Source organism: Protopterus annectens, chromosome 5.part0 (genome assembly GCF_019279795.1).
Source record: "Protopterus annectens isolate FY-2018-M chromosome 5.part0, PAN1.0, whole genome shotgun sequence".
Taxonomy (NCBI): domain Eukaryota; kingdom Metazoa; phylum Chordata; order Ceratodontiformes; family Protopteridae; genus Protopterus; species Protopterus annectens.
In genome coordinates, this window is record NC_056735.1 from 1,609,523,534 (window position 1) to 1,609,542,335 (window position 18,802).

General features: G+C 41.0%; 1 protein-coding gene across 1 annotated transcript in view; it reads right to left on the reverse strand.

Annotated features, from left to right (window-relative positions):
* CHODL (chondrolectin) overlaps positions 1–18,802 on the reverse strand; it is a 704,778-nt gene that overhangs the window by 336,787 nt on the left and 349,189 nt on the right. The window contains exons 4-5 of the mRNA XM_044071369.1: positions 10,197–10,244; positions 9,664–9,753 (exon numbers count right to left, since the gene is read on the reverse strand). Coding sequence (XP_043927304.1) covers positions 9,664–9,753; positions 10,197–10,244 — 138 coding nt within the window. The remainder of the gene's footprint in view (positions 1–9,663; positions 9,754–10,196; positions 10,245–18,802) is intronic.

The window sequence follows — 18,802 nt, forward strand, 5'->3', positions numbered from 1 at the left end:
TCCATGGGACTAGACAACATCCCAGGCTGTGTTCTGCATGAATTACAAAACGAATTGGCACCCCACCTAAGTACCATATTCAGGCAGAGCTTCACTTCAGGCTTTGTGCCTACTGAATGGTGCACAGCTATGGTTATCACACTCCACAAGGGGGGAGCCACCAAGGACCCCAGGAACTACCGCCCCATTAGCCTGATGAGCCTGATCTGCAAGGCCATGGAATGTATCATCATGGAACTTCTAAACAAAGACATAGGTAACCCCCAAACTCTGGACCCCACCCAGTTTGGGTTTGTGAAAGTATATCATGTCTCCTAAACCTGACTTGACTTCTTTGAAGCAGTCACCAGAGCCATAGACGAGGGAAAGGTGGTTCACACAGCCTGTCTAGACCTTGCCAAGGCCTTCGACAGCATCCTCCACTCTGGAATCATAGATAAAGTCACTAAACTAGGCATAAACCCCTATGTCACATGATGGATTGCCAACTGACTCATGGACAGAACCCACACCGTGAAAGTAGCCGACTCCAAATCCAACTCCAGACCAGTGACAAGTGGAGTACCACAGGTTGCAGTCCTGGGTCCTCTCCTGTTTGGAATCTACTTCTCTGAAGTTCAGGGTAACACAGAGGGACTCTGGCTAACAAAGTTCGCAGATGACTGCAAACTAGGTGCCATTATTGAATCACCTAATGAAGTGGACATTCTACAAAAGGGCTTCACTGAGACAGATGCCTGGTGTCAAAGCCATGGCCTCAAGCTCAACACTAAAAATGCACTGTCATCCCCTTTGGGAAAAACTCTGTGCCCATGAACTACCACATAGGCGGTAGTCCACTTAACACCGGAAGTGTGATAAGAGACCTAGGGACACATGTGGACAGCAGTCTCTCCTTTGATAACCACATCACTACAGTAGTCAAGAAATCCTTCTACATGGCACACCTCATCACAAAAGGTTTCTCATCCAAAAAAAAGAGGTCCTTATTCCTCTCTATTCATCCTTCATTAGACCTATTATATAGTACAATGCCCCATTTGGTATGTACCTCACACAACATCTACAACAACTGGAAAGGCTGCAGAAATACCTTACAAAGAGGATCACTGGCCTCAAACAGATGCCCTTTGCAAACTGTCTCAAAAAACTCCAGCTCTACTCCGTCACATATCGCTTACTCAGAGGTGATTTCTGCCTAACATACAAAGACCTGTTAAACCCAGAGCTGTTGGACATGCTACACTTAAAGAAATTCCAGTCCTTCCTTGCCACATGCTCCAGGGATCTAAACCCTGTCACCATAATAAACAGAAAATGCTGGAGGGATAGGTTCCTGTCCCAGAGACTTCCCATACTCTGGAACAGACTACCCATTCATACCAAACAGAATACCTCATTAGCCCTCTTTAAGAAAAATCTTGACGACTTGATAGAAAATAGGAAATTCACCCCGGGGATCACTTCTGTGGCTCTGCTCGACAGGAGCAGAGGAAAATACATTTTTTGGGTGGCAAAAGCCAGGGAATCTTTATGGCTAGGCTTATATAGGTCTTAGGGCCATTAGCATAGTACCTACCTGTGAACCTATGAACACATGGATTGTTTGATGTTCAACAGGTCTTCCTTTAACCCTACGGTCATGGTTACTATCATACTTTAACAAATATTCAATTTCCTTCCAGAATCACTTGCTCAGAATGAAAGTGAGACTCTTGTACCATAACTGGATCTCCAGAGATAACTGTGATGCATATTTTTTCTGGAAAACTTTATATTTCATTTACACCATAAACTCTGGCAGGTTAGTGGGAGAAGAACCCTGTCTAAACAGATAACAATTTGCATTCATTTTTTCATATGATGCCATTGGCAAGGCTTTACCAGGCCTTTTCAGCAGTTATTCTGCAACACATACTACTACTAAAGAAATTCCTAAAGAGGAGTTTCTGCAGAAGGTGTCTGCAAAATTGCAACCTGCCTGTAGCTCATACCTTCAAAAAAGTACAGTTGTGTACACTTACCATAAATGTAAATGTTCAAGTGTATTCACTGTTGCAGTCATCAAACTTGGGTCATTTGCCTGCAGGTAGCCCTCAGTCGGCCTGAATACCAGAGTCTTGGGATTTCTGTGTCGGATGCTGTCGCTTCTTCCATGACGTCAGGTCGTCAGGGGTATAAAACAGGCAGCCGATGCCATTACATCAGTTTTTCTTGCCCCAGATGTCATGAGCCCCCAAATAGGAAGCTAGTATATGGTGTGGAACACCACCAGTAAAACGTAAATACCACTGCCATAACAAATGGCCATATAGAGGATAGGTATAAAGGATAGAACAAAACAGGAGGCTGGAGGGAGGGAAATCAGGACTGCAACAGTGAATACACTCGAACATCTACATTTATGGTAAGTGTACACAACTATACTATGTTCTTCGTGTTTCACTGTTGCAGTCATCACACTTGGGTTGATTCCCAAAGCTGAGGAAGGGTGGAGGCAGTCAAGAGGAGTTAGGGCTGGCTAGCAAGCCCTGCAAGACTGCTGTAGCAAATCCAGCTCTGGATTTAAAAAAATAGGTAAGTGGTAATGCTTGGTGAAGGTGTGTGCAGAACTCCAGGCTGCAGCTTCCAGAATGTCCCTGGTAGAGATTCCCCTGAGAAATGCTGTAGAGGTGGAAGTAGTCCTAATGGAATGTGTTCTGATCCCCTGTGGGGTAGGTTTTCCATGGTGCTTGTAGCAGAAATGGATGCAGTGTGCTATCCATTTGGAAATGGTTTGCTTTAAAATGGCCTTGCCCTCTGCCCCTGTAGCAAAGCTGACTAGCAGCTGGTCAGATTTTTCTGAAAGGTTTAGTCCTGTCAAGGTAGAACCTGAGCTGTTTGTGCACATCCAATGAGTGCAGGATCCTTTCCCCTTTATTCTGAGGATTAGGGAAGAAGGTTGGCAAATCCTTTCCCCTTTATTTTGAAGATTAGGGAAGAAGGTTGGCAAATGGATGGCTTGGATTACATCCACACTGGAGACCACCTTAGGCATAAAGGATGGGTTAGTCCTGATGGAAACCCTGTCAGCACTGAAAATAATGAAGGGTTCCACAGCCATTAGTGCCTGAAACTCAGACACTCTTCTAGCTGAGGTAATGGCTAAAAGCAAGGCTGTTTTCCAAGAAAGGAATTTTAACTCTGCTGAAGATGCAGGTTCAAAAGGGGGAAGTGTGAGCTTTTCCAGTACAAAGTTAAGGTCGGAGGCAGGGATGGGTGCTCTCCTAGGGGGCCTTAAGTTGTTAGCCCCTCTCAGGAACTGTTTGATGAGAGGGTGAGAGAATAGAGGTGGCTCAGTATTATAATGAGCTGAGATGGCTGAGGCATGAATCTTAATGGAGGAGAAGCATAGTCCTCTGTGGAGTGGCTCTGCTGGGTAATCAAGGATTTGAGGTAAGGAGGGCACAGCTGTGTCCTTTCCTTGAGACTGATTCCAAGAACAATATCTTTTTCATTTTTCAGCATAGGATTTCCTAGTACTAGGCCTTCTGGCCTCAAGAATGACATCCAGTACCTGTTTGCTGAGGGTTGCTGGTGGAGTATTCAGGGGATAAGCCAGGCTGCAAGGTTTAGGGTTTGCAGCTGTGGATGTAAAATTTATTCCTCCTGCTGAGACAGCAGGGAAGGTGTCTGATGACGGTTCCAGGGTGGCACTGTTGTCAGACTGCATAAGAGTGAGTACCAGTGCTGGCATGGCCAGTCTGGGGCAATAAGAATTGTCCTTGGGCTGTCCTGTCTGATCTTGAGTAGTACCTTTGAGAAGAGGGGCAGAGGTGGAAAGGCATAAATTGAGAGGTTTTCCCATTTGAAGGATAAGGCATCCACCTTCCAGGCCCTGCTGTGAGGGTTCCAGGTGCAACATTTGGTCAACTGGTGGTTCTTGGGGGAGGCAAAGAGGTCCACCTCCGGTGTCCCCCACCTCTGGATTAGAAGGTTGAAGGTGTTGGGCTCCAATTTCCACTCATGCGGGTCCAGGAGATTTCTGCTTAAGTCGTCTGTCAGTGAATTCTATTTGCCTGACAGGAATTGAGCTTGTAGATGCACTTAGTTGCTCAAGGCAGTGTTCCACAGGGCCATGGCTAACCTACAGAGTGGGTAATAATGGGTTCCCCCCTGCTTGTTTATGTACCACATAACTGTGGTGTTGTCTGTTTTTATCAGCATCTGTCCTGGAAGGATTAGGTATTTGAAGGCTGTCAGAGCATACTGTACAGCTAACATCTGTTTTTGATTGATGTGCAGGAGGATTTGTTCTGCGCTCCACTTGCCCTGAATGCGTTTGCCTGCCATGTGAGCCCCCCATGCATAGACTGATGCATCTGTAGTCAGGATTTGGATGGCAAGGGGTTCAGTGAAAGGCAGTCCCTTGTTGTGGTTGCATGCTTCTGCCCACCAAAGGAACTCTGCCCTTAGACAAGGTATGATAGGAATGACTGTTTCCAGGTCCTGGGAATGTTGGCACCAAAGACTTTTTAAATACCATTGAAGTTTCCTCATATGCAGTCTTGCATATGAAATTAGCAGAATGCACGAGGCCATGAACCCTAGGGCTTGCAGTATTTTCCTTGCAGAGAGCTGAGTTTTGGTAGCCATTTGTTTGAAGTAGTTGTTCAAATAGACCTGTTTTTCTGGAGTGAGAAATGCCATCTGGAAAGTTGTGTTCAAGCTTGCTCCCAGGAATACAATTTTTGACTGGGCACCAGTTGTGATTTCTTTTCATTGATGGTGTACCCCGATGAAGATAGGAGTCTTTTTACAAATGTCAGGTGCTGAAGTAGCAATTCCTGACTGTCCACCTGAATCAGGCAATCGTCCAAGTATGGAATATTTTGATATTTCTCTACCCGCAGTATGCAATGGCTGGAGCCAGGCACTTTCTGAATACTCTGGGCACAGTAGATAAGCCAAAGGGAAGTGCAGAGAACTGATAGTGCATAGAGCCTGCCCAGAAGCGTAGATATCTCCTGCAAGACTCCCTTATGGGGATGTGCAGATAAACTTCTTTTAAGTCTAGGGTAACTAGACAGGCATCCTTGGATAGCATAATGAGAAGCTGTTTCAGAGTTAGCATTTTTAATTTTGGGACCACCAGAAAGGTGTTGAGAATGGATAGATCTAGGATTGGGTGCCAGGAGCCCTCTTTTCTGGGCACCAGGAACAGTCTGGAGTAGAAACTCTGTCCCCTTTGTTCTACTGGAACAGGTCATATGGCCCTGATATTGAGCAGGGAATGTACTTGCTTTTGAGCCTCTGTCCACTGGTTTGGAGGAAGGTCTGGAAACCTGCTTGGGGTTGGCAGTGAATGGAAGTAGAATCTGTACCCCTGGGATACAATGTTTAGAACCCATCGGTCCTGAGTAATGGACATCCAGTTTTTGGCATGAAGGGCAAGTTTTCCTCCTGGGGCACAAGTGGTTGGGCAGGGCTCTGAAGGATAATTGTAAAGTCATTGTGAACTTTTTCCATAAGGGGGTGGCTTACCACTCCCTGTTTTTGAGGTGGGAACACTCCATTGTTTAGATCTCTGCATACCCTGAGACTGTAGTCTTGGTGGTCTGGTTCCCCTGTTTTTGGACTGAGAAGGCCTGGAAGGGGCTGGAAAGGAACAGTTTTTCTAGAAGGCTATTGCCTTCTGAATCTAGGTGGCTGCACTTGTAAAAATTCTTTAGCAGATTGCCTAGATTTAGCTTTTTCTTCCATCTTTTTAAGAACCTCTTCTGCTTTGGTGCCAAACAAACGGTCCTGATTTAAAGGAGCATCTAGTAATTTTGATTTGACATGGTCTGGCAAGGTTTGTTCCTTCAGCCAAGCATGCCTTCTCAGTACAGACCCAGTGACTGCAGCCCTGCAAGATGCTACTAGGGCATCAAAGCCACACTGCAAAGTATGCTTACTAACTTGGTGTGCAGAATGCATTAACTCTTGTAAATTTTTATTTTCTGCACAATCTGGAAATAACAACATGTTTTGTTTAATTAGTTCCATAATGTGTTGCTGGTACTTCAACATGTGAAACTGGCAATTCAATGCCCTGATGGCAAGAGTTGCAGAGGTATATAGCTTCTTACCCCATCATCTAAAGCTCTGGAATCCCTGTCTGAAGGGGTCGGGTTTTTGGCTGAAGTAGGCTTAATACCTTTAGGTCCCTGAGAAATGGTCTCTGGATCCACAGTAGGATTCTTAGAGAAATTTGTGAGAATCAGGTGCTTTGTAGTACATGTCAGGTTTTCTAGGGGCCGGTGGTAAATTGTCTGGAGTAAGACTGGATTCCATGAAGACATAATCTACAACATCCAGGACAGGGGGTATAGCTAGAGGTCTGTGCTAAGGCAACTCTAAAAATTCTCTGAGTCTCTTTTTGGACTGAGGATAGTCCTGGCATTCCCAGCGGAAATGCTCTCTTAAAGTATGCAAGGTTTCACCAAAAGAAAAATCCTCTGGAGGGGAGGCAGAGGGAATGGATTCCTCTGCATCTGAATCCTCAAAGGCTGATAAGGGTATCAGAAGGGTAAGAGTCATCGGACTTCTGGTCTGTAGAATCAGAACAAACTCAGTCCTTTGTCTCTTAGCAGGGGAATGCTGGCTTCCCCTAATTAGGGTGATAAGGTCTTCAGCCATTCTAAGCATTTGTTTTTGTGGCAGAAGCTTGAGCATGCACTTTGGTCGTCAGTTTTCTGGGTGTAGTGCGTACTCTGGGCCTGAGAAACTCAGTAGTTTTAGCTAAAAACAAAGTTGTCAGTTTAATGTGAACATCGGAATACAGCCTCAGAAGCTGGTGCCTGCACAGCGGCTCCAGATCCATCCAAGGTAGAGACATCCGCAGGTTCTATAGTCGAAGAAGCATCTCGCAGCATACCGGACTCCGAATGGGTCTTAGCAGAGGCTCGAAGATCTGTAGAAGTGGGCATCAGGGGCTACAAAGGTGTCTCACTGAGTACTGGCGGACTGGCGACTAGCTTAACGGAAGCATTGTCGGCAGTTTTGGACCTATGCAGTCTGTCTCTGTCTTTATCTTTACACTTTTTCAGAAGATCAGTAGTTGGATGGCTTATTGAAGCCATTTCGGAATATGGGAAAATGAGTGCGAAAGAATTTAGCGACAAAAATAGCCCAATGACGAATGGTTCAGGCGTAAAACAAGGCACAAAACTGACAGTGAGGGACATTGTGGTCTGGGCCTAAACAGGTGATGCAGTAAGAATGAAAATCTCTGTGAGGTATTTGCTTTCCACAGGCAAGATAATTGTTAACTTTTCTGACATTGGTTAGAGCAAGAAAAAAGAATCCCCAATGGGGTACTTAGCTTTAGAAGACTTCAGGTTTGAAACTCGAAAAACAAAAATTTCAGGTAGTGGCCAACAGACACTTGCGAACTGCTTCTGCTTCGGGCTCCTTCTCGGCAAGAAAGACTGACGTAATGGCATCGGCTGCCTGTTTTATACCCCTGATGACCTGACATCATGGAAGAAGTGACAGCATCTGACGCAGAAATCCCAAGACTATGGTATTCGGGTCGACTGAGGGCTACCTGCAGGCAAATAACCCAAGTGTGATGACTGCAACAGTGAAACACAAAGAACATCATTGCAAACTGGCTGCTCAGTGCAAAGCAAGATGCTTTGTAATTCCTGTGATTGAACATATGTTAGCAGATGCATCCTCCTTTTAGTATTTCACAACTTAAATTTATAGTCTATACCCATGAAAAGGATAGAATAGTCAAATTTCACTTGTGAGGAAATCATCACAATGATATGGCTACACTATGCTTTGCCTGACTTAACATTAGCACCCAATCCCCCTTCTTTCTTTTAACCTAAATTTATGTTTGTCTTCATATAGTAATACTGTGTGAAGAGAGTCACTAACAGACTTTGGTCCACTTGTTGTGCCTTAAACATATATAATATATTGTATATGAATATACGGTTTACTATGAGAATGCCGAGTGCACAGTCGGCGAATGTCAAACCTCATGTGGTTGATTCCCGTATTGTCAACCTGCAATACTATGGGTGCGCAACTTAGCAAATGACGCTGTACATTCATACACATGTCACTGGAGTTTTGACTACAGATCGCAGTACAGAGGGGAGTGGGAAATTATCCTTTAATCCACTGTAGTGTGATCTCAGAGTTGGAATATATTATTTGCAGGGGGCACAGCCTCCCACATGGGGGATGCAAGGGAGCTTGCCCCCCTGCAAAAACATTACAGTCCATGATATGCAGTAGTGAAGTCCAAAACATAATGTCGAATACTAATGTTTTGCTATATGCACTTCGACATTATGTCCTAATTAATATGGATCATGTCACACATCTGAATCGAAGATCTGAATGTATTTTGTTCTTAATTTCGATACTATCATAGTAATATACATATATATATATATATATATATATATATATATATGGGTCCCTATGACTTCGTCGACAATTCATTTCACTGACACTCATTTCGTCGACAGTTCATTTCGTCGACAGAAAGACGTGTCCCCTTCCCCAATGTTAGGTGGGGGGCTGTGCCCCCCACACCCCCCCTAACTATATATATCAACTCCAGGGTTGCACAACATTGGGGAAGGGGGCACATCTTTCTGTCGACGAAATGAACTGTCGACGAAATGAGTGTCAGTGAAATGAATTGTCGACGAAGTCATAGGGACCCATATATGGATATATATATATATATATATATATATATATATATATATATATATATATATACACATATATATGTGTGTGTGTGTGAAATTATATGCAGGGTCTTGACTGTTGAGATAATCTCCATATATTAAGCATCTGTCAATTGTTACCAATTTATTCACCATTACTGAATTGTGAGGTGAGGCAGCTTAGCCATAATCTGCTCTAAAAGTTTATAGAAGGGCATAGGTGGTCTTTTAATTAGGTACTGACTAAAGCATTTTCTTGTCACTGTCTATATGATTTCCACTGTAAATATTCCAGATTTATAGGAACCATCCCTCCTATTAGTGAGCCATGTGAAAGAAATGAAGGTTTTACTCAGTATTGGTTGAAATATGAAGCAGTACAGTGACTGGCCATAGGCTGCAACTGCAGGAAACACTGATTTATGTATTCATCACGACATCTGGGGAGTAGCATAATCTATGCAAAGACGAGGATAAAGGACATTTATTTAAAACATTCACTGTTATGATGAGTTTCTGTCACACATGCAATTTCTTATTGCAGATTCAGGAGATGCTCATTTATTTCTAGACAAATTTGAGAAGACTATGAAAGCAGCTATCAAATAATTAACTAAGTGTGATTTCTGTCATCAGTACTGTATATTTTAAATGTTCCTTTATGACTACCTGATAACATAATACAGGTCTAGGCTTGAACACAGGTTTCATAATTTTCAACATTACTTAAATTAGTAATGGTACAATTTGTACTTTGCTTTGAAAACTGAACTCATCTTCCTGTAAGAAGGCCCATGAGTATGATAATTATTTTGCTATATTCTACTGATTACTTTTAATTACTTCTTATGTTTCTATAATACTTCTGAGATTCACAGTGCATGTTTGTAAAATATTTAGTTATGGGCTCATGCAAGTATTTTACCAAATCAGCCATAACAACCTGAAGGTTCTGTCTTTATAATATCATGATGATCTTCATCAGATTTGCTTGGCACATGAGGTTTTATTGCAGTCACCGTTGGGAAAAGCTCTAAAAGAAAACAAAAGATTTTTGTCAAAAAAAAAAATATTTTCAATATTGCCTGAAGTTATTTTGCAGTTAGAGTACCTTCTCCTAATACTATATTTACATGATATGAAATAATTATTTATCTTACCACATAAAGTTATATTTTACTCCATGTAAATCTGCAGCAGAAAACAGGATCAACAAATGCCTTCAGAATACAAAATGGTCCTTAAAACACATTCAGAGTTACTGTGCTTGCCTGATAGATGTGTAAACTCATACAAGAATGACTATAATGTATTTTATTTCTGAGTATGCCTAAATATTTAATTAGGGCATTAAAAAAGAAAAGGATACAGAGGCACACACACACACACACACACACACACACACACACACACACACACACACACACACACACACACTTACCGTTATATTTTCCACAAAAATATTAGATTTCTTACCATAGTCTGGCTCTGCTCTGTCCCCTAGTTCTTTCTCCAGGACACTTTCTATTAGAAACATAGAATACCATTTCAAAATCATATTCCATATAGAATATGTATTAAAGCACATGATATTGTCATTGATTAAAAATGAGTTAACTTAAGTGATTCTTTCTACATGAAATTCAAGAATACATTCACTTTGTTTGTAATATACTGCTTGAAGTGAAAAATTCAGTTAACATACTATAAAGTAAACAGATTCTTAAATGTATTTCTTCTTTTAAATGGACTCTATGTAAAAGAAACATTTGTCTGACTTTAACAGGATCAGATTTATTTTGTTCTGTTCCTGCATTTTAATGCCATGTAACAATAACTGCATGAATGCAGAACACAGTTCATTGTATATTTTTAAATGTGTAATATTTCCTGCACAAACAACAAACCCACATAGTTGCATCTCAAGCAATTTTAGTAGTCATAAATATATATTTTTCCATTCCACAAATATTTAGCAACAGCTTCAACAACCACTAAATTTATGATTACAACCACATTCAGGCAAGCTCATGGAAAGCAAAGTACTTGAAATATACGGACTGAAACCAAAGAAAGAGAGAACTCACTTTCCAACATTATCTTTTTTGGGGGGGACTCCTGAACCTGTAGGGAACAATAAACTATGGAGTCACTGAACCTCAGTAAAAGGGGACGAGTGTGAAGGCAACAGCCCTGCTCAATGAAAGTATGTTTTTCCCCAGATGTAATTATTGTAAAAGCACTGCTGGACCCCATGGAAAGATAAAGTACAATCTGTATCTATATTGCCACAACATAAAACCAAGCTTCATTTCCTTCCTCAACTTTCATTTGATGGTTCCAACATACACCTCCGCAATTTTGTTTACATTCTTTTTTTTCATCTTGTGTATTCCTTTCAAACATTTGTAACATTAATTGTGTTATTGTCTTCCTATTTTCTTTTCCCACGTCATCCACCTTTCTCTGCCTGCATCCTTCAAGTTACAGACTAGATAGCTCTTTTTCCATCTTACCAATATCTTTACTTATTTATTTATTTTTATTTTATTTTACATTTGTTTACCGGGGAAGTCTGACTGGGCCAATGGCCAGTTTTTAGCAGAGGCCCAGGTGGAAAAGCTCCAAAATAAAAAAAACATTACAAGAATCTTTAACACTGCAAGAAAATGACATTACAGAATCAGAAAATAAAACATGACAAGAAATAAGGATACATATAAGAAATAAGAAATTTTAAACAATAACCACAGTGCAATAACAGTTATTCCAAAGACAATGCATAGATGATGTAAGTGGAATATTAATAAGCATAGGTTGTAAACTTATAAGAGAGGATTCTTAGTAGGAATTGTTTGAGCAGAACTTAGGGACTAAACAGTCTGGTTCATAAAGGGAGAAGATGTGCAGCAGAGGAGGAAGCTGATACTAGTTAGATATACACGGTTTATGTGAGAGTAGAGATAGCGAGATTAGGTGGTCAGAAAATGTAAAATATGTACACTAAGAAAATTGTAAAATGGGTTGAGAGAAAATAAGAGTGATAGTATCTGGAGGAGGTAAGACAAATTAGGGTGTGTACAGTAAGAATATTATGTGGGCTGAGGGAAAATAAAAGTGGCAATACCCAGTTAAGAATAGCTAGAAAAATGAGTTTGGCTGAGTTAGTTAGCTGGGTAATAGAGTTGGGTTTCTTAACCTGAGTCAGAACATGTACAAATCCATGAACTCTTTACGTGGGATCTGAGAAGGTTATTTGTTGACTGTAGACCTAATGTTTAGAGGTAAGTTGTTCCTGGTTTTAGCCTAACTCTTTACTGTATTACCCACTCCTACTATCTCATTTTGAATTAAATGGGCTCTAATCTTCTCATCTTATTTCCAAACATTCTTTTCAGCTCATTAACCCACATCAAAGCACTGTTTGACTGGTAACTACTCCAAGTCACATGGGTGGGGCCCACTCTCCTTTTCCACATCACCAACTCTTTGCTGCCTTCTTCATAGGTTCATAGGTGTTTACTAGGCTAATGACCACAAGGGCCTTTTTAAGCCTAGCAATGCATTCCAAATCTCTGACAAGTTGTGGTACTCTTGATAAGTGTAAGCAGGTGCTTGGATGAAGATTCATTTACAAGTAGGGGCCTGGGAGATGAACAATTTACAGGTTGCCTGTGCCCATTACAGACATAGGTGCCAAAACAGGGATGAATTTCCTGTTTCCCATCCAACTGTTCTAGTTACACATTTATTTATTTATTTATTTTTTTATTTTACATTTGTTGACCGGGCTAGTCTAGCTGGAGATATTTCCATTTTCAGTAGAGGCCCGGGGAGAAAAGCTCCACAGAGAATACAATAAAGAAAAACATCATTGTGTTTCAAAGAAAGTTCGTAAAAGACAAAAACTAACAACTCTACAGTTCCCTATTATTACTAAGTGAGCTAGTTACTAACTCACACAGTTGCAGTCCAAAAAACCTTATACAAACATAAAATACTTTGTATGATAAAGATACTAAATGAAATAATTACTACCACACACAGTTATAGTCCAAAAAACATTATATAAAGATAACAATACTTTGTATGATAATGATACAGGTAGTAAGTAAAAGAAAAGAGAGCTAAGAATAAGGGAAATTGGAAGGGATTAGTTATGGAAAGGAGAGCAAGTAAGACAGTCAACAAGCAAAGAAGTAATTAGGAAGACAAGTGGGAGTAGAAGAAGAAAGCCATGTGGAGGATAGAGTCAGCGAGAAGTAGGAGGTAGTTATCAAGTAGAGTATAAGTAGTGGAAGGTTAATCAGGTTTACTACAGGAGCACAGCCAGTGGTTTTGGAAGTGCAGTTTAATGTTTTGTTTGAAAAGAGGCAATGATGTAATCTTTGTTATGTTGCTAGGTAATAAATTCCATTTTGTACCTACCGAATTGGTAAAAAGGGAGTCACCAGCAGTGTTATTTGATTTTATAGAACTAGCCAATAGTTTACTAGAGGAGCAGAGAGAGTTAAGATTGTTATAGGGGATTATGAGTTGAGAGAGTATAGGGGTGTTCTTTGGTTGGTACAGAATTTTATGGGCAATAGTGAGTTGTTGGATTGCAAGATAGTTTTGAAACTCTAGCCAGCCTAGTGGTTTCAGGTTGAGACAGTGATGTGTTCTGTAGGGGTTACCTGTAGCGAAGCGAGCAATGTTATTGTAGCAGATAGCCAATTTGGTAAGGTTGTTTTTCTTGAGGTTGGTAAAGATGGGAGAAGCATAGAGAAGAGTGGAAAGAAGATGGGAGTGAGCAATCCTAGTTCTAGAGGAAGGTGTTAGAAATGGTCTAATACGACATAAGGATCCTATTTTCCCATTGACAAGTTTTATGGAGTTGTTAATGTGTTGGTTGAAAGAGAGATTATTATCAATTGTAATACCTAACAGTTTAGTGGTAGAGTTGGGAGAGATGACAGTGGCATTGTTAGAGGAGATGGTGAAGTTTAAGGGGGCGGGGTCCTGGAAGTGGGGGTAAAGAGGAGAAGTTTAGTTTTTTTAGCATTTAATAAGAGGAATTGACTAGAGAACCATGTTTCGACGGTATTAAAGATTTTTTGAGTATGAGATATAAGTTCTGAGGTGGAAGATGCTGAGCAGATGAGTGTAGAATCATCGGCATATTGAATGCAGGTAGCTTGAGGGATTATTGTTTGGAGATCATTAATGAAGAGGGAAAAGAGAAGTGGGCCAAGAATAGAGCCTTGAGGAACTCCGATAGAAACAGGCAAAAGAGAAGAAATGTGGTTATTCCAGAGAACTGCTTGTTTTCTGTTTGTGAGATAAGAAGTAAACCATCTAATGGCAGGGATATCAAAAGATAGGGATTCAAGATTATTGATTAATAAAGAGTGGTTAACCATATCGAATGCTTTGGAGAGGTCAATGAAGATGGCAGAAGAGAGTAGGTTGTTGTTACGGTTCAGATTAATATTGTCTACAAAGGAAAGGAGGGCAGTAGTAGTACTATGATATGGTCTGAAGCCATGTTGACAGTTAGCTATGATGTTGTGGAGAGAGAGGTGTTGTACAAGCTGATGGTGGATACATTTCTCCATAATTTTGGCCAGAGGAGAGAGGAGAGCAATAGGTCTATAGTTGGAGTAGTCTATGGAGTTACCACCTTTATGGAGTGGGATAATGTGAGAGACCTTCCATATATCTGGGATGATACCTTCTTTGATTGTCCTATTTATGAGAATAGAAATAGGATATGCGATAGCCTTGACAGCTTTTTGTAGAAAGAGTAAAGGGAGCTTGTCAGCAGAGGGGGTACACGGTTTTAGTTTGAGAAGGAGTCTGTATATGTAAGATGTAGAGATAGGATGTAGAGAGAATTTAAAGGAAGAGTTTGTAAGGTTACATGGTGAGTGTGAGTTGTTAGTATTCAATTGTTTAGTAAGAGCTTGTATGGTTTCAGTGAAGAATGTGTTGAAAGCATCTGCAGTTTGTTGAGGGGTATCAGGATCAGCATTAAGTGGGGAAGGTGTTTTAGAACTTCCTGGGGAGAGGAGTCTATTGACTGAAGACCAGAAAAGTTTAGAATTATTAAGGTGAGTTTGTTGTAGATTGAAGTAGAATTTTTTTTTGTCAGCTATTATTGCCTTTTTGGTTAGATTTCTAAGCTGGCGGAAGTGTAGAAGATCAGGGTTATTTCTGTGGGATCTCCATGTGGCCCAGACTTTATTTCTATTGAGAATAAGTTTTTTGGTTTCATGGGAGAGCCAGGGGGCTGCATTTGATTTAATTCTAATGATACGTTCAGGAGCATGTATGTCAAGAATGGATAAAAAAGTAGAGTTAAAGTATAGTACTGCATTTTCAAGAGGAAGTGTTTTTAAGGGGTTCCAGTTACATACACTAAGTTCAGACTGAAACAGTTCTGGATTAAAATGTTTGATGGTGCGTATGTTTCTTATAGTGCAGGGGTTTACACAATCAGCCTTTTCCCTTGTTATGAATGTTAAGGAGTGAACGCTAACATCATCTGGCAAGGTTCCTACTTTGTAACTATCTTTGACTTTGTTTATGAGAATCCAGTCTAAAATGCTTTCTCTATTACTATGTTTGTTGAGCCTAGTAGTTGAAGTAATGGTTTGGGTAAAACCATGGAGGTTGATATGAGAAGAAGGATTATCAGCATTAATGCTATTCCAGTCTATGTTCAGGTCACCTAGTATAATGGTTTCTTGGGGATATGTGGCAGATACATGAATTGGGTTAGAGAGGAACTCTGCCTCACATGGATGGGAAGCTTGTTCCAGATAATCTGTGGGATACCTACCTGTCTCTTCAGCAGGTCCTATTTATATCACAGTTGAGGTTTAACTCTTTAAAAATGAGTAATTCTGGTGCTTTGTTTTGTGGATATTCATGAGGCCCATCAGAGTGGTGTCTGACAATGCACTGTATGCCAGACATAGATCTCCCCTTACTTGCCTGTAGGAGACAGACTACAGGAATATGGCTTTGAGGTGGTCTGCACAGGACATGTTACTTATGCCCTATATTCTTTTAATGAGGAACCTCGGTGGACATTCCATTTGTTGGATATGCCTGGTTAGGTACCTAGCAAGGGAACACTGTACTCAATGATAGGTCTGATTGATGTCATTATCATCTGTATATTAATCTTAGGTGATTGTTACATACAGACATAGTCTTAAGAGTCTCTTTTTTTTCTCTTTCTCTCTGACTTTCCTTTATCACGTTCTCCATTTTCTCTTTCTTCCAGTCTTTTGTTGTATTTTTTTTCTTATTTTAGAGCAAGGCTATGCACAGTACCTTCTGTTCTGTTTTAAAGAGTTCTTGTATAATAGCCTATGCTGTCTGTCCCTGACATCTTTCATTTGCTCCAGAGGATGTCTTGGCTCTCTGCTCTATATTTGTTTATCTTCTTTCTGGGATTGCTTTATGGAATCTACTGTATTGTAAAGGAATTTCACTTTTTATTTAAACCATATTTTATGGGCCTATCTTCAAAGTTAAGGCAAACCTTTCCATTGTTTATCTCTCTTAGAAAGCCTTTCACTGCAGCTATGTTATTAGAGTCATCCAATCTTTTATATCAGCTCGCCCCTTTCCTTTCCCTGGTAACTACTTCTTTGTCTGGCTCTGGGGCACAAGTGGATGGTGTCCTGACTGTGACCCAAACAACCAAGGCTCAGTTAGCATCCCTGGCACTGGAAGATCCAGGAAGGGAGGTGGGAGGGGTAAAGGAGCATGTCCATTAACCTTTCATGGGCTTGAGGTGAGCAGAGTTCTGAGTACACTGACACATACAGAGATGACCTTGTGTCATGGGAGAGGTGCAAAGCTGCTTAGAGGAAATGTTACTGGCAGAAGTGAAAGAACGCTCTTCATGGACAACTCAAATGCATGCCCCAACCCAGACATAATCTGATCCATGCAGAGAGGAAACAGAAAATACTCAAACCACCACTATGGACATCTTTACCTCACAGATACAAAGTACAGGGTTTGATTCTAATTTTTTATTATTGGCTAGGATTTTAACAGTCTACTGATTAATAGCATAGTATTTACCAATATTTTAGGAAAGAGGAGCTGGCATAATGGTTACACAGTTTGATTCTGATCTCTGGTTATTGGCTAGGTTTGTAATAGTCTACAGATCAGCAACCTAATATTTGCCCATAAACCCATTACTTTACAGTAACTACCTCAATCGTGATTCCTCTAGGTAGGCTCTTACTCCATAAAGGGAACAAATGGGGTGATAAACCAAAAGAAGGCATGATGACCATCAGACATTTAGGACAAAAAAAAAACTTTTACTTACATATGCTTAATCCAGGCCAAATCTGAAACTTCTGTCTCCTGCTCATTTTTCTAACAACATTATATGCTACCACATGCCAGTTTATATCAGGCCATTTATGCTTGCTGTTTTCATACCAATTTTAATTTATATGACTTAACTGGCTAGCTTCTTACCCTCCATGTATATAAGCATATCTCATATTTTCTAAAGTTCTTCAACAGATCTAAAATATAGTTAAAATAGTAGATGTCTTAAGTCATTCATACTACAGAAGTTTATTTATTCATCTTGGGGTCCTAACTTACACCACTCATACTCAGTCCCTTAAACCTTCTTAGCTTGATTCATAATAAAGTAAGAAAAGGGTGGTATCCTGCAGCAGATAAGAGTAAAAGGATTTTTTTTAATGCAGTGAATAGTAAATTGTTTATCTTTCCTAACCCATGCTTGCAGGGCTCTTGAACATGTTATACCCTGCTCCCATGCATGTTGTTACTACCACTGCATATCTATTCCAACCCTTTATCTATTAAAGTGCATTAGAGAATGGGCAACCTGCAGATCGCACCCTCATCTCAGTATGAACATTCTCCAGCAGGGTGTAAATCCACAGGTAATGCCCACTGAAAAACAAGTCTGCCTCTTCGTCATGGAGCTTGGACTGAAAAAAAGGTAACGTCCTCCATTATTTTACGCTCACTAAGCTGCACTATTGCTGTTTAGCAAGTGCAAAATAAAAAATAGCAACATAAAAAGTGTGTGCACGCGAGCGTGTGTGTGTGTGTGTGTGTGTGTGTGTGTGTGTGTGTGTGTGTGTGTGTGTGTGTGTGTGTGTGTGGGTGTGTGTGCACGTGTGTGCGCGTGTTTGTTTGTGTGTGTGTGTGTTGCCATCTGCCTGCATGAGTGAATGCGTGCATGAAGCAGAAGAGACTGTGTGTGTGTGTGTGTGTGTGTGTGTGTGTGTGTGTGTGTGTGTGTGTGTGTGTGTGTGTGTGTGTGTGTGTTGCCATCTGCCTGTATGAGTGAATGCGTGCATGAAGCAGAAGAGACTGTGTGTGTATGTGTGTGTGTGTGTGTGTGTGTGTGTGTGTGTGTGTGTGTGTGTGTGTGTGTGTGTGTGTGTGTGTGTGTGTGCGTGTTGCCATCTGCCTGTATGAGTGAATGCGTGCATGTAGCAGAAGAGACTGTGTGTGTGTGTGTGTGTGTGTGTGTGTGTGTGTGTGTGTGTGTGTGTGTGCGTGTTGCCATCTGCCTGTATGAGTGAATGCGTGCATGAAGCAGAAGAGACTGTGTGTGTGTGTGTGTGTGTGTGTGTGTGTGTGTGTGTGTGTGTGTTGCCATCTGCCTGTATGAGTGAATGCGTGCATGAAGCAGAAGAGACTGTGTGTGTGTGTGTGTGTGTGTGTGTGTGTGTGCGTGTGTGTGTGCATGTGTGTGTCTGTGTGTGTGTGTGTGTGTGTGTGTGTGTGTGTGCGTGTGTGTGTGCATGTGTGTGTGTGTGTGTGTGTGTGTGTGTGTGTGTGTGTGTGTGTGTGTGTGTGTGTGTGAGACAGAGACAAAGAGAGAAAGAAAGTGAAGAGTGAGCGCAATCGGACGATCCCTGGCAGCAGCATCACATAAGAGGTTTATGTACATCTCAACCTCTCAGCTTAAGAAATCTGGGCAGATCCACAAATAACGGGGAAACAAAGGACGAAATATAGGCACGGATTTTAAATATTGCTCTTATAAATTTAGAAACTTGCTACAATAACAGTGT